Below are 14,257 nucleotides of genomic sequence, written 5' to 3' on the forward strand. Positions count from 1 at the left end.
AGGACTAACTAATACAAAAGCAGTAACAGAACTTCCAATGGATTGGGTGCGGATCATGGTACAAGCTCGAAGTAAACCTACGCCTTTTGATGTTGTGGTGTTCAATCAAGATATGATGGGAAGTTGGGAGTCATTTCTGCAGAAGAAATATTTGAGGAAATACTCATTTCTTACAAGGCCCATCAGAGGGGTAATCATCACAAAAGAACACCCTCACCTCATTCAACATCGTGATATGTGTAATGGAACTAGGATTTCATCAGTGGTGAGAGCTTCACTGCGATTTCGAGAGCAGCAATCTGAAGAATACCCATGTCCTGCTTACAGAGGCAAAAAACAAATTATTTTGAATAATTTATTTTATATCTGCTAATAATTTAAATATCGGTAACATTATTTCTAACAAAGAAACTTCTCTGGTAATATCGAAGGAAAAGTATTAGGACCTCCAGATTTTGAAAGAATTTCGTGGACAAGAAGATAGAGTGTTTTACACAAACCTTCCACACTAGACTGGGCTGTGCATTTTGGGACAAAAGTGATTTTTATTGTTATTAGGTCCTGTGCAGTTTGGAACAAAAGTGATCATTGTTATTATTATTATTATTATTATTATTATTATTATTATTATTATTATTATTATCTCCACTTCATTACAGAAAAAGTTAAAAAAGGAAAGAGAAAATGTTTAACGTTATGTTATCATTTAAAGGTTTGTCAATCTCGTGATTTTGAAATTCTGAATTCAATATTTTTATACACACAATACGCACAAACACACATACAAACACGTTTCCGGAAGAAAACAGCTTTACTTGTAATATTTAATCTAAAATTAATTCCTCCGTACATAAGAAGCACGTTTTTTCCCTGTAACTTAGGACATTACTTTACGTAAATGTCAATAAAACTACAATTTCCAAAAATAAGGATGCAAACTTAAATTCAAATTCATTCAGATAACCTGTTCTTTCATAGTGACTTAAGTGTTCATTAATATCTCCGTTAGTATCCATGGAATTTGGTTTCAAACTTTGAAATTGCTCTCCTGAAAAATTTGATAAAGTGGACAAAGCACGTTCTTTTCCTGTGCTCTTCATATGTCTTAAAACACTCAGTTTATCACATAACTTATAAATACTAAAGCAGCTATGTTTCTGTCTTATTAGAAAAATGATGTAATTTCATCAAAATCCCAGCCTTACAAATGAGACTAAAATGGAATTCATTGCTGTAATCAGATTTGACATATTAAGTTATGGTTGCGGGTTCGATCCCGGGCCAGGTCGATGGCATTTAAGTGTGCTTAAATGTGACAGGCTCATGTCAGTAGATTTACTGGCATGTAAAAGAACTCCTGCGGGACAAAATTCCGGCACATCCGGCGACGCTGATATAACCTCTGCAGTTGCGAGCGTCGTTAAATAAAACATAACATTATAACATTATTAAGTTATGCTCTATGGTTCAAAAGTTATTAACACAGAAATTTGAAATTACTGGTTACGGTATTGACGAAAGAGAAGAAGATAAGTTTGTCCTGGTATCTGGGGAACGCAGATACCATATCGCATCTGTAAACTTCAACAACCGATATCCAGAAAGACAACAATTTCAACTTTAGAGGAACTGGAACTGTTCAAAAGAAGCCAAGTAGCAGTTGGTCAAAAACAGCAACTGACGAGAGAGCCTCAAGATTAGTCTTGGCCTCGTTTACCAATAATCCAAAATTATCGTACATCATGTGAAGCTTTAGGTTATTTCTTGTGACTGTATATAGCTATATGATTTGTGTAGCATAATGTGATGATGAGAGTGTGATTGTTGCTTGTGTATCTTATATGTGCAAAGTTTCGAAATGCGAAATTCTAGTATGTATGTCGAAACTGTTTTCACATGTGCATTACTCTTAACTCACCAGGTTCGAGGGTGAAACGACAGAAGATTGATGAGAAGGGGCGATTAGCTGTCTTGGAGAGACTGAAGCAGCTCAAAGGAAGTAAAAATAAATATGAGATGTCAGGGATGGAAAATGTGCATGATGAAGTGGACGAGAAAGAAGGTTCTGGAGGGACAGGATGATGATTGGATTGTTGACGATGGTGAGTAACTTGGCGAAACTAGTGCATGGGAAGATGAAGTGATTATGAAAGTGAAAAGCGTTGAATTTATAAGGTTTTTTGTTTTTGTTTTTTTCAGAGATTCGGTAGTATTTTTATAAAAAAGAAAAAGAGTATTTTTCGTGGACCAAAAATACGATTTTCATTTTTAAAATCACCTGAACTTACCATGCGATATTTTCTCCGTAACTGAATCTGTTCATTGTTGTTAAGGATTTTGATCATGAGCCATGCAAGGATAATGTCTAGAATTCGTATAAAGACTTGTGCCGTTACTGTATGCACTAACCCGCAGTTGCACACATCATTTCTCCCTTTAGTTTAGCTTGTCTTACAAGCAAACATTCTGATGGGGGCAGATAAAAAAGTTAATTTTTTTTCTTTCACCATGTTAATAATTTCAAAAGAAGTTGTTGTTGTAGTCTAGTGCCTTGCATCTGGCAATGAAGCCGTTAGCAGTCGTGCTTTCCAATACTTTTGAACTGTAGTTTCTTCTGATCTTAATACTTCACAGGTCTTCAAGTGGTCTTCATTCATTTCTGCTGGATCGTTACACAGGACACATATGGGTGAAGCTGAGATGCCTATTCTGTAGAGATGACTTGCTAGACAGTCATGATTTGTCAATAGTCTGAAGGCTGCAACTGCTGTTTTCCTTGGTCTCTGGGTGATTATATCTGGGTTGGAAAGTAGTGTAATCCATTTTTTGTCTTTAGCATTTGATTCTATTTCTTGTAGGTATGAATGAGAAAATTTTGTAGTGATCAAGCGTTTTATTGAGGAATATGAGAAATTAAATTTAGGCTTTTGTTTTATTGTTGTGCCTTTCTTGGCAAGTGTGTCTGCGGTTTCATTCCCCATGACTCCACAGTGTGCTGGAATCCATTGGAGATGGACAATCTTATTAACTTTTTGGAGTTGTGTTAACATTTTGTAGCATTCTCTTATTTTTGTTGACTTCTTTGTAGCATTTGAACATATTCCCCGAATTGCAGCTTTAGAATCTGAAAGAAATACTGTCTTGTTATATTTATTTAAGGGAAGATTTAATAATTGTCGGAGAGCAATGTGTATAGCCTCTATTTCACACAGCAATTGTTGAGCTATTTTTCAACATATTCTCCAGGGAATCGACAGAGAGGTGCAGAGGGCTGTCAAATGCTGGTTCTGACCCCAAGTGGCAGGCTTCTATGACACAGGGATACAAAAATTGACCCCATAGTATAACAAATGTCTCAATTTCAGTGGGGAATATGTTGACAAATAGCGCAACAATTGCTGTATCTGTTTCAATAAATCTTTCCATACAGTTGTGCTTTTTTCAGCAAACGGCTTCGGGGAAAATCACTTTCTGGACGCCCTCATAATTGCGGTAGAGTGGCCAAAATTTGTATAAGCACTTCTTTTGACATTATTAACATGGTGAAAGAAAAAAAATTAACTTTATCTGCCCCCAGTAGAATGTTTGCTTGAAAAGGTTAGAGGGTTTGTATAAAAGAGGATTTGAGAAGTCTTAAAGTTACGAGGTGGAGAAAGAAGGCTGAGGATAGGAAGGAAAGAATGGGCTACAGTTGTAAAGGAGATTAAGGTTCTCTGAGAACCATAATGCCCAGGAGTATGTAAGTAAGAGGGCTTGTTGGGGCAGTAGTCATTCTTTATATACAAACGATCAGGTTAATTTGGCTTGGCTTAGTCCCTAGTATATAGACAAGGTTAGAAGGCGATAGTTATTCCTTATACAAACGATTAAGTTTGCATGACCTAGTTCAATGACAAAGTTGGAGGGTTTGATCAGGGCATAGCTGTCTTTTGTACAAAATATTATATTATTTTTGCTTAGCTTTTCTTCATGTTGACTGTTAAGACAGAAAGTTCGGTTAGGGGAAAAGGGATAGCTAGCTAACTATTCGAGGAAAGATTAGGTTATTGGTATGTTGGTTAAATGTTAATTTGTGATGGAATGTGATGTGGTGGAAAAGGTTGTTCATCAGGTTGTGCAATGTGCAAATAGTGGCAGCATCTTAAAGGAATATTAGGAATCTGACTGTCGTACATAAGTCAATAATTACTAGGGAGCGGATGTTGATGACCTAAAAATCTACTTAAAATGATCATTAAATTGCCCTTAAACTAATGGGAAAATGACATAAAATTAAAAGAAAATGACATTTAAATATTATTCACCATACTCGCACCACAACTTCTTAAAAATTAGTCACCTTGTTTCAATGACTGCCCTGCAAATCTCGGAGAGAGGAGGCAACTTCCTGCAATTTGGCTAAGATAAAGGAAAAGAACATGCAACAAAATGAGGGTTTTAAGGGAAAACTATAGATTTTAATGAGGGTTTACACTGTGTTTCAATCAGGGGTGGTCCATGTTAGTGCCTTCATTATCCAGCTCATCCTCCGCCTGCGCTTCACTTTTGTTACCAGATCTTCCAGATGAGGGAGTGTGAATGACAAAAGAAATTGTGGGTGCAGCTTGCATTCTTACAATCTTTGTGTTAAAAATACTGTCTACTACAGTAGACATCCCTTCCGGATCATGTCCTGTCCAGGACATTGTGAAAGTTTCCTCCCTTCCAAACATAAATTCTAAAGACACCCTCATACCGACAAAGAACAGTAGCGGTCAATGTCCTCACTTAAACTAGAATTTTATATTACTTCCGTTGTGTGAAGTGAAGCCTTTAGTGGAATGAGGGATGGACTTTAGAGTCTGTTCCAAACTTTAAAATTCAAACTTTACTGTTATTCACTTATTTAGTAGGTAATTACTACTGACCTATTTGGTTAGAAAATGATTTAACAGACCTATAGGTAAAGAAGAAAGTAAATTGCTTTTCAAATGATCTAAAAGTTCTTCAAAGTATTAAAAATGACCAAAAAATTCCGAAAAAAAAATATATAAAAGACCTATTAGTTCAAAAACGTCAAAAAATTAAAAAAATGCAATATAAGAAATAATTTTTTTATGTTGATATTAACATAGAAAGAATTTATATGTTAATAGGCATCTTCCTAATGTGAAAAATAAGATGATGACTTTTTATCAACATCCGCCACCTAATAATTATCATGTGTCAAATGGGGTCCGTTAAACCAAGTAGGCCTACCTTTTGATTACTTCGTCATTCCATAATATGATGATTAAGACCATTTCTTAACATAACAGTACCACGTATCTATTCCTAACCCAGAAAATAATTTCATGGGAGATGAACACTAGGCAACTGTATGATTTAGTAACAAAACCGAAGTCTTGCAGCCACTTAAATACATTTCTGGTACAGCATCATGGCACAATACAATATTAACCTTATTTGCACCAGTGATCGGTTTTGTCTCTATCATAACTTATGCAAGTAACAATCATTGTAGATATGTGCCTTGTATGTGTGCCATTTTATTTCTCCTCTGTAGGCTTACTTTCTCTGTTTTTGACCAATAATAGCTTGACATATTATTTTAAACTTGTACGTTAGCTGTGATGTAATATAAGAGAGTATTTAGAAAATATCTAAATGCAATTTCTTCAGCTATTTCCATAGCTAGAAGGTCAAAGGAGAATAACATTGGCAAAGGAAGTTTTTAATAGAAAAAGGAGCATCTTCTGCGGACCTCTGGAAAAAGAACTAAGCAAGAGACTAGTGAAGTGCTTTGTGTAGAGTGTGGCACTGTATGTTCAATACTGCAGGTTTCAGGACTTTCTGTCTGAAGAAAGTGAGGAAATTCTGGAGGTGACTTTCACAGATAAGGCATGGTTCTATCTGAGTGGGTATGTTAACATCTGGACAACTAGCTTGTAGATTACTGAAAATCCCCACGATTTAAGAAATTTCCTTTTCATAACCGGAAGGTTGGTGTTTTGTTTACTCTGACTAGGAAGCGCATTATAGGCCCATTTTTTTGTGATTAAACCATTACCGCAGAATGGTACTGTAACCAGATTAACTATCCATTCCTATCACAACAGAATGTGAAATCTATGCAGCAGCTCACATCGCTAGGGATAAACTAAATATTCTGGATGACTTCAACAATGGATTATTTGCAGTGGATGGTGGCCTGCCCGATCACCAGATCTGACAGGTTGTTGTATAGTATGATTTACAGTTTTCATAGATTTTCCATTTTAATACAGTAAGCTTTTGTAAGAAATAGAGGTTTCATGTAGTGACTCCACAGCTTTCCTTCTTGCAATTGATATTTCACGGGTCTAATACTGTTACTTCAGTGGGTTGTTTAAGTAGCAAGCTTAGAGGTCCATTATGGGTTCTTAAGCCAAATAATTTATTTAAAAAATGTACTACACAGCATTACTGTACATGGAGACAATAGGCTGGATGCACAAAAGCTGTTCCCTAATTAATAAAAAAAAACATTAGGTTTGCAGTTATCTAGTTATAGTACTAGATTTGCGATTCGAACCCTTCAGTATTTGTATGCTGCTTGTAGTTTTCACAGTATTAATTTTATTATATATTACGTATTATGTTACATTTCATTTTTAAACTCTATATAAAGTTAAAATTTGAAACTATGACATGAAGAGATGCCAATTTCAAGTCCATATAGCCTACTATGTGAACTGAGTTTCAGTGTACAGTAATTTTAATCTGTACATAAAATTAAGTTTGAAATTGAGGCAGTCAGAAGCAAAGGGTTGTAAGTGTACTTATGTTATTTTCCATAACATGTGATTAAAAGTTACTAAGCATACGTAAATTCCGTGAAGTTTTAATTTTAAATGTTAATGTGTGATGTGGTTAAAGATATATCCCTTTACCACTGAAATTTTAAATGCTTTAATTTACCTTGGATGCACTTAAACCATTTTTTTTTTATAAATGTCACTTACACCCCTTTGTTTCTAACCACCTCAATTGTGACATGAAGAGATGCTGATTTCAAGTCCATGTATTGTATGAATTGATTTTCTGATGGCTGTGGTTATGTGGAAGATGGACGCGAAATATTTGATGATGACCTAGATGATGACTATTATTATTGCATCAAAGAATAAGAAAGGAGGAAGTGGATCAAAGAAGGGACGACATGGGAAGGGCAGTGATCAGGTGCAAGCAGATCCTGGTGACAAGAACATCAGAAGCATGCTAATGAATATGCCAGCTAAGGTGTATTTTACAATGACACGTGATAGCTGGCAAGCTAATCAGCTAGATACATAAAGAGACATAGCACATTCTTTATTGCTAACCCATTTCAGTAATTGTTGTACCATAGATGAAAGATTATTGATTACAGTAGGAAGGTATAAAATTTTAAATTTTAACCTTGACATAGAGTGAAGGTTGGTAATAGATACTAATAATATTATGATAGCCTAGTTCTTTTTGAGAATTTTTTATAATTTTACTGAGCGAGAGGAAGATTGGTTTTTTGCGTCAATGTATTAAGGGAATGTTCGTGAACAAGTTTCTGCACAAAACTGGTCCTTCTGTTGCTCAGTAAAATTGTAAAAAATTCTCAAAAAGTACTATCATACATAATATTATTAGTATCACAATATTACCAACCTTTACCCTACATCTGAAAGAAACTAATCCTGTCATATAACCCCAAAAGCTGTAGGAACCGAGGCAGACATAAAACTTGTCCGACGTGTGTTATGTTCTGGGCCAGACTTAAAGCAAACCCAAGTTACCAGAATTCTTACCCAGCTACGAGATTGTTGTATGATAATTAGTGCGTCGAGTTCTCCCGACCTCATGTCTAGTATCCCATTGCATAGTGCTTCCTAGAGACACAAAAGCTAGCCAAAAATGTTGATTTCATTTTTAGTTTTATGGTAGGCCTATTTACTTTAGTCCCCTCATTTCTTATCGTCTGGCAGTTATAAACCTGTCACTCTCTTAGCAGCATTCCTTTAATTATTTGTTACATAGTCTTTAAAGTGTTGTGGTTGCGTGTTTTTGATAAAAGATTGAAATATTGTTTTTGTGTTCTTGTTGTAAATTAAGAAGCAATTATTATTATTGATTGTGTAAAACTAAGTTTTGTCATTTATATATTATATCTATTTTGATCAACTGAAATATTCTGTGTTGCTGAGGATATTTTATTATAGGATGTATAGTTTGAGATTTTGAAGTTTATTCTTTATACAGACCTACAATAATTGCCTGATGTTGCCCAGTGTTATTTATTTAACGGATGTGTTGCCTAATATATTTAGTTTATGGTCTTAAATGGAAAATTAACCTATATTTGCCCCTTTTTATAAAATTTTATTAAATTCATTGCATAGTGACAAATTAATCTACTAAAATACGCTTAATTTCAGTATTAATTCATTATTATTCCACAAAGAAAAACAAATTTAATTTGACTTAGTATATAGAAATATTTGCAAAACCACAAGGATTATATAGTTTATTTTGATTTCAGAATGAAATATCATTGTTCATGGAGGGAATTATTTAATATTTTGTAGAAAGAGAAGAGCAGGTGTGACACTCTGTTTCAGTTTGTTATAGCAAAAGCTGATATAGAAAACTCCTCCTATCAGGTAAAATTATTACAGAGATATATTTTCCGGTTTTGTGGCGAATTGTTTCACAGATCCAATGAATCAAATAGAATGGTTGATAGGTTCTTGAAAAACAATGAACAGTGATTGGATAAATAGTGTGTGTACCACTTCAAAGTTGTAAAACCTAGTCGGGAAGAGAGAAAGACCACAGACGGAATTTGGAGAGAGCAATACTAGCTTTAAGCGCAGGAAAACTGAAGTGTCGAGGAAATCAGCAGAAAGTGTGGAGAGTTTCACTTTCGCAGCACAAATGAAACATCGTGGATCTGGTAATGTGGACCACACAAAACTCTTAGAGAAGATGTAAAAAAAAAAAACACCAAGTGCTTCTAAAATAAGAAAATCTTGGAGGTTGACATCCACCAACAGCTCTGTTATGAAAAACTACAACGAGGATGAAGTGCTGGAACTTTTCCTGAATGCCAATTTTACTAATGTAATGAGAGAAGAAACGAAAGGTCTAAGTGCTGACATATACCCGTCCTACAAGAGAATCTTAAATGCTCAGAAAATTTGTTATCCTGAATCAGTTTCAGTCATGAAATCCATGCAGAAGTAAAAATTCAAGTTCTATTGAACCATATGTCCATACATCTTACCACATTTTGAGGTCACAAGAGCCAGTAATTGTTAATATTAAAGACGACAAACTTTTCATGTCTTTACTACCAGAGTGGACAAAAGAGAAGAAAGAAACCTCTGACAGGGAGGACAACTCCTTTGACAGTGACTAACATATAAATATCAAACCATATTGAAAAGTAAGCAAGTAGCACTGATGTATATTTGTTAGGTTATTTTATTTCATATAATACCAAAAGTAGATAAGTAAATGTGTTAAAATTGCATTTACTATTTTTGGCTAACTTTTCAGCCTTGCTGCAGTATGTGCATAGGATGTAATTGAAAACATTTTGAGCAACTGCTCTGGACTTGAGGTAGGATTCACTCCATTTCCGCAAATAAACAATAATTCATTACTTAAATGAAAGATCACTTGCCAGACTAGTGCTGAGAGACTGCAGGTGTGTCAGTGTACGAACACATTGGTGCCTAGCAGACTCCGCTATCAGTGTTATGAAGCTTGGTGTGCACACAGTGGAGCTTGTTTACAGGCCGCTTTAATCTCTCAGCTGACTCATAGTTGGAATCTCTGTGTAGACTTGATATCGCAATGGATTCAAGTAGTAAGGACGAATTTGATTCATTAGACAGTGCAGGATCAAAGTAATTAATATTACAAGAATCCTTTTCTCGAGAGTGTTCCATTCACCCTGTAAATAATGAAAGGGTTGCATTTGGTGAATATAATCTTTTTTAAAAATCTGCCGAACTTCCCAGAAAAGTTTATTAGCTACCAGAGGATGGAAATCAAAACGTTCGATTACCTTTACTATTTAACTAAAGATTCCATACAGAAGACTATTTTGCAGGAAGAACGGCTTATACTCACACTGAGATAAATACTGTACAATTCTTACAAAATAGTGCCTAGTGAACATTCTCAATAATTGATTGATATTGGTTATTATTTATTTGTTTATTTTTTATTTTTCGTGGTATTAAGGCACATACAGAAGAAAGCGATTAAACTCTTGAAATGAGATTGAAGACTCCCATTACATCAGTTAGGCCTATTGGTGAACGACGATGTCCATTTGTCCGAATCCACTAGTAGTTTGTAATTTAAAAATTAATTAAACTCCACCTCGAGTTTTGAATCTATATGAAAAGTTAATATCATGGCAGGTCTTTCGAGGACACGAGCAATCAGTTTTTCTACATCCATTGTGTGCAGTGTTTAAAACTTTACAACCACTGAGACAGGATTCCCGCCACGAGTGAAGCAAGAGGTATGCTCAAGGCGGAGCTTGACAGGCTGCTAGCTGATAGTCGGAGTAGCCAAGAATGAATGATATTTACCATTCCATTTAACATTATCACGTCGTAGCATCTATGATATTCAAACAATTGCGCTGCAATTTTTTTTATTGATAGGTGTGTGTCCAAGGGAAGCATAGAAAAAAAATTCGAAATCAAAATATTGTTTTTATTGTTTTTAAAAGTGGGGTGTAACAGCAGGCAGATCAAGTGCACAGTTGCCCATCCACTGCACTCGGATAAAGTTGTATTTGTCTTTGCTGATGTACCACATTTATTTAAAAACATTAAATCAATGTTCATATCGAATAAGGTGATTAGAATACCCAATGATATTAAAGAGAAACAAAAGCTACCCACAAATGAAGTTCTGGCAAGCCATATTTATGAAATAATTGCACATGAAAAAGAGCATTCTTTTAACCCATTGATGCCCACTGGGTCGTTAACGACCCAGTGATTGTAATTTGTATAAAATATCCCGGTAGTGTTATATTGTGACTTGTTGGTAACTGAGAGTGTTGTCTTGAGTTATAAATATCTGTGTTTGATTAGTGCTGCACCATTCACATTTTATTTGAATCTATCTCTCAGCTTGCGTAATTGACTAGAATTCTGCAGCACATAGCTAATAATTTCTATTTGTTGGCATGGAGTGTGGCTCATTGCCGAGCTTCTGAATACGGATCTAAAACATCAAAATGTAAGTAATACAGTATATCCTGATAGCATTGTAACAGTTATAGTAATATAGCAACAATGACAATAGTTTTTAGAGTGGGTCGTTAACGACCCAGTGGGAAAATGAGAGGTACCATTTGGTCGCTTAGTAATATTTCTGTTTATATGATTCTTTTTCGTTAGTTATAGTTTATTTTTGTTTTGATATACTAGGAAGGGACTGAAAACTCATGAAATAATATCTGAACTTGAAGCAACAGACACGAGGAGCATATCTGGAGAAATTGATGTTTATATTGCACCACCTGTACATGGAGAAAGCGATGGGGATTCTGGAGATGAGGAGTGTAGTAATCCAGACTGCTTGACGAGGACATTGTTGGAAGCAGAAGCTGAGGTAAGGTTTTCAAATGAAACAAGTGATGTTGAAAATGATTCCCCTGAGTCTACATTGGAGGCTACGGTATTGTTGGAAGTAGAAGCTGAGGTAGAGACTACAACTAAAACAAGAGGAGATAAAAACTATAATCCAAGATCTGTACTGAATACAAAATATATTCCACAGTGGAAGAAGGGTCAGACCCTCCCTAATTTTCCACCAGTTTATAATCCTGTCCAGTCGAGTCATCCATTATCATTTTCTAAAGACAGTCATCCAGCTGAATATTTTGACAGTTGTTTCAAATGAGTTTGGCGTGCACCCTATAGGAACAGCAGATCGGTACTCAGCCAAAGCAAAGAAGAGGATATCCATTACACAATCCACGTCATCAAGAAATACAATAGTTTTATGGGAGGTGTTGATCAGATGGATCAAAACATAGCAGCATACAGAATTGGAATAAGAGGGAAAAAATGGTATGTTCCAATTCTTTTGTGGATGTTTGATGTCGCCATGAATAATGCATGTTAACAGCAAGATCAACAGGAATTTCCTTGGATAATTTGTCATTCAGACGGACAACTGTAATTGCTATGATGCAGAAATATGGAACACCAGTATTTTCACCGGGGCTCAGAAAGCATCTGAATGTGGGAAATATGGTCACAGGTCCAGCACGTCGCAATGCTGGACACTTGCTGGCGGTTGGTCAGCCACGTCGCCGATGCGCTGTCTGCAAAAGCAAGACTACTAAAGGCTGTTCCAAACCTTCATGCCCGGCTCTGCTTCATGACAAGTGCATCAGAGAGTTTCATACATAACATGGTAATTATGTGTTTGGATAATATTGAGTCATTTATATTTTACTATACGTATTTTTATGACTAAACATTATGTGAATGTTTACTTATGCACTGTTGATTCAATAACACAAAGAAATAATATTCACAATTACTGTCGTTACATGTAGTAATTTAGATATAAATAAAAAGAAAGAAAAAATGCATATCAGATTTTCCCACTGGGTCGTTAACGACCCACCCTGAAAAAGGGCCTAAATGTAAAGATTCATCTGTGTTCGCTCATTTACAATTAAAAATGTATAAAAACAAAAGCTGTGTGACATTCACAACATTTGGACAAAAATAAAGTTACGGGCATAAATGGGTTAAGCTGGCACCAAAACTATCAGAACGAGACCTGTTCCCTAGTCACTTCGGCAAGATGGAAGTGTGCACATCAGCACATGTGGTAAACCACACTGTAAGCAGTCCTCTGAAATTTCTTGCTGAAGAACTTGATAAACCTGCTTACTTAACTACTGCATGGTTTTTTGGACCAAGTAGAAAGATGGTTTCATTTAAGGACCTCTAGAGATCCATCATGTGCTTTAAGTAAATTTAATTTAAATGTTTACAGAGATTCCATAGCATTCTTAAAAGATTTTAGGGATCTTTTTTGTAATATGGAAGTTGGTCAGAAAAAAATTTGGAAACCATCTCAAACTGGTGTCCTAATTTCAACGCAGGCCATGTTAGAACTGCAGGCTAATTTATTGGAAGACAGACAGTACAAGTTTCTTTTAACTAGCAGGTTTCCTCAGGACTGTTTGGAAAATCTTTTCAGTGTGCTAAAAAGTAAACAGTGTGTTGCAAATGCAGTCCAGGTTAAAAATAACCTCAAGTTGGTCTGTGTGTCACAATACTTACGAAATGCATCTTGTAGTAGCTACGAAGAAGATGACAGGGAATTTCTTTCTGGATTCTTGGACACATTACATGAGGTAAAGCCTAAGTCTGAAGAAGTAGAAATTTCTGCAGAAGTGAGTCATGCTATGGCAAGTCTCAATTCTAGTGAACTGAATTCCTTATATAATGTATATCGTTCAGAGTATCCAGAAAACATCAAAAACATGTTCAACATGCATATCTGCTGTGGGTTCTAAAACGCCTATGTATGAAACATTTACCAGGTTCACAAACTTTCAATGCTTCAGGGAAGACACACTATTTTTCTGTTCAGAGGAAACATTTCAATTCTTTGTTGAAATGGAAAATATTTTTGTAATGTTCCTTCCAAGTGTTTCTGCACAAGATGTAAATTTGAAACAATTCTACTTCAAGGAGAGAGCAAATTAGAGCTGAACATGCCTGACTGTCATGAACTGAAAACTAAAATTATTAGCAGATACATTGTATACAGACTGAAAATTAATTCTAAAATCTGCAAACCAGCTACTAATACCTATGCAAGTAAATCCATTGCTGGACATTCACTGTAGTATAATTTAACACTAATAATTCTGGTATTGTATTCAAATGTGTTTATTTTTATTGTGTACATTTTATTGAATTCTCTGTTTCTGATTTTATTATGTAGCTTAAATCATATATTCTTGTAACTTAACACTAATAGATTATGTATTGCAGTGTGTTTACTTTTATTTCTATTGTGTACAATTTTTCAATTGTCTGTTTCTGATTTCAATGTATTTGATAGTAATTTAACATTAACATGTATTCCACAGTGTGCATTTTTATTTTTATTGTGTATATTTCATTCAAGGGTTGCAAAGGGTAGTGATGTGCATTCTATAACCTCTCCTACTCAATTCCCATCCTCACCTTCTCGTGAT

At 35.2% G+C, this 14,257-nt stretch overlaps 2 protein-coding genes across 6 annotated transcripts in view; one reads left to right on the plus strand and one right to left on the minus strand.

Annotated features, from left to right (window-relative positions):
* Window positions 1-14,257, minus strand: part of LOC138710132 (nucleolar protein 12-like) — a 717,371-nt gene that overhangs the window by 122,426 nt on the left and 580,688 nt on the right. The gene's annotated exons all lie outside the window — the stretch shown is intronic.
* Window positions 1-14,257, plus strand: part of LOC138711282 (uncharacterized protein CG3556-like) — a 95,101-nt gene that overhangs the window by 46,631 nt on the left and 34,213 nt on the right. Inside the window, exon 5 of the mRNA XM_069842712.1 lies at window positions 1,922-2,102. Coding sequence (XP_069698813.1) covers window positions 1,922-2,082 — 161 coding nt within the window. The 3' untranslated portion in view covers window positions 2,083-2,102. The remainder of the gene's footprint in view (window positions 1-1,921; window positions 2,103-14,257) is intronic.

Source organism: Periplaneta americana, chromosome 12, assembly GCF_040183065.1.
Source record: "Periplaneta americana isolate PAMFEO1 chromosome 12, P.americana_PAMFEO1_priV1, whole genome shotgun sequence".
Lineage (NCBI taxonomy): Eukaryota > Metazoa > Arthropoda > Insecta > Blattodea > Blattidae > Periplaneta > Periplaneta americana.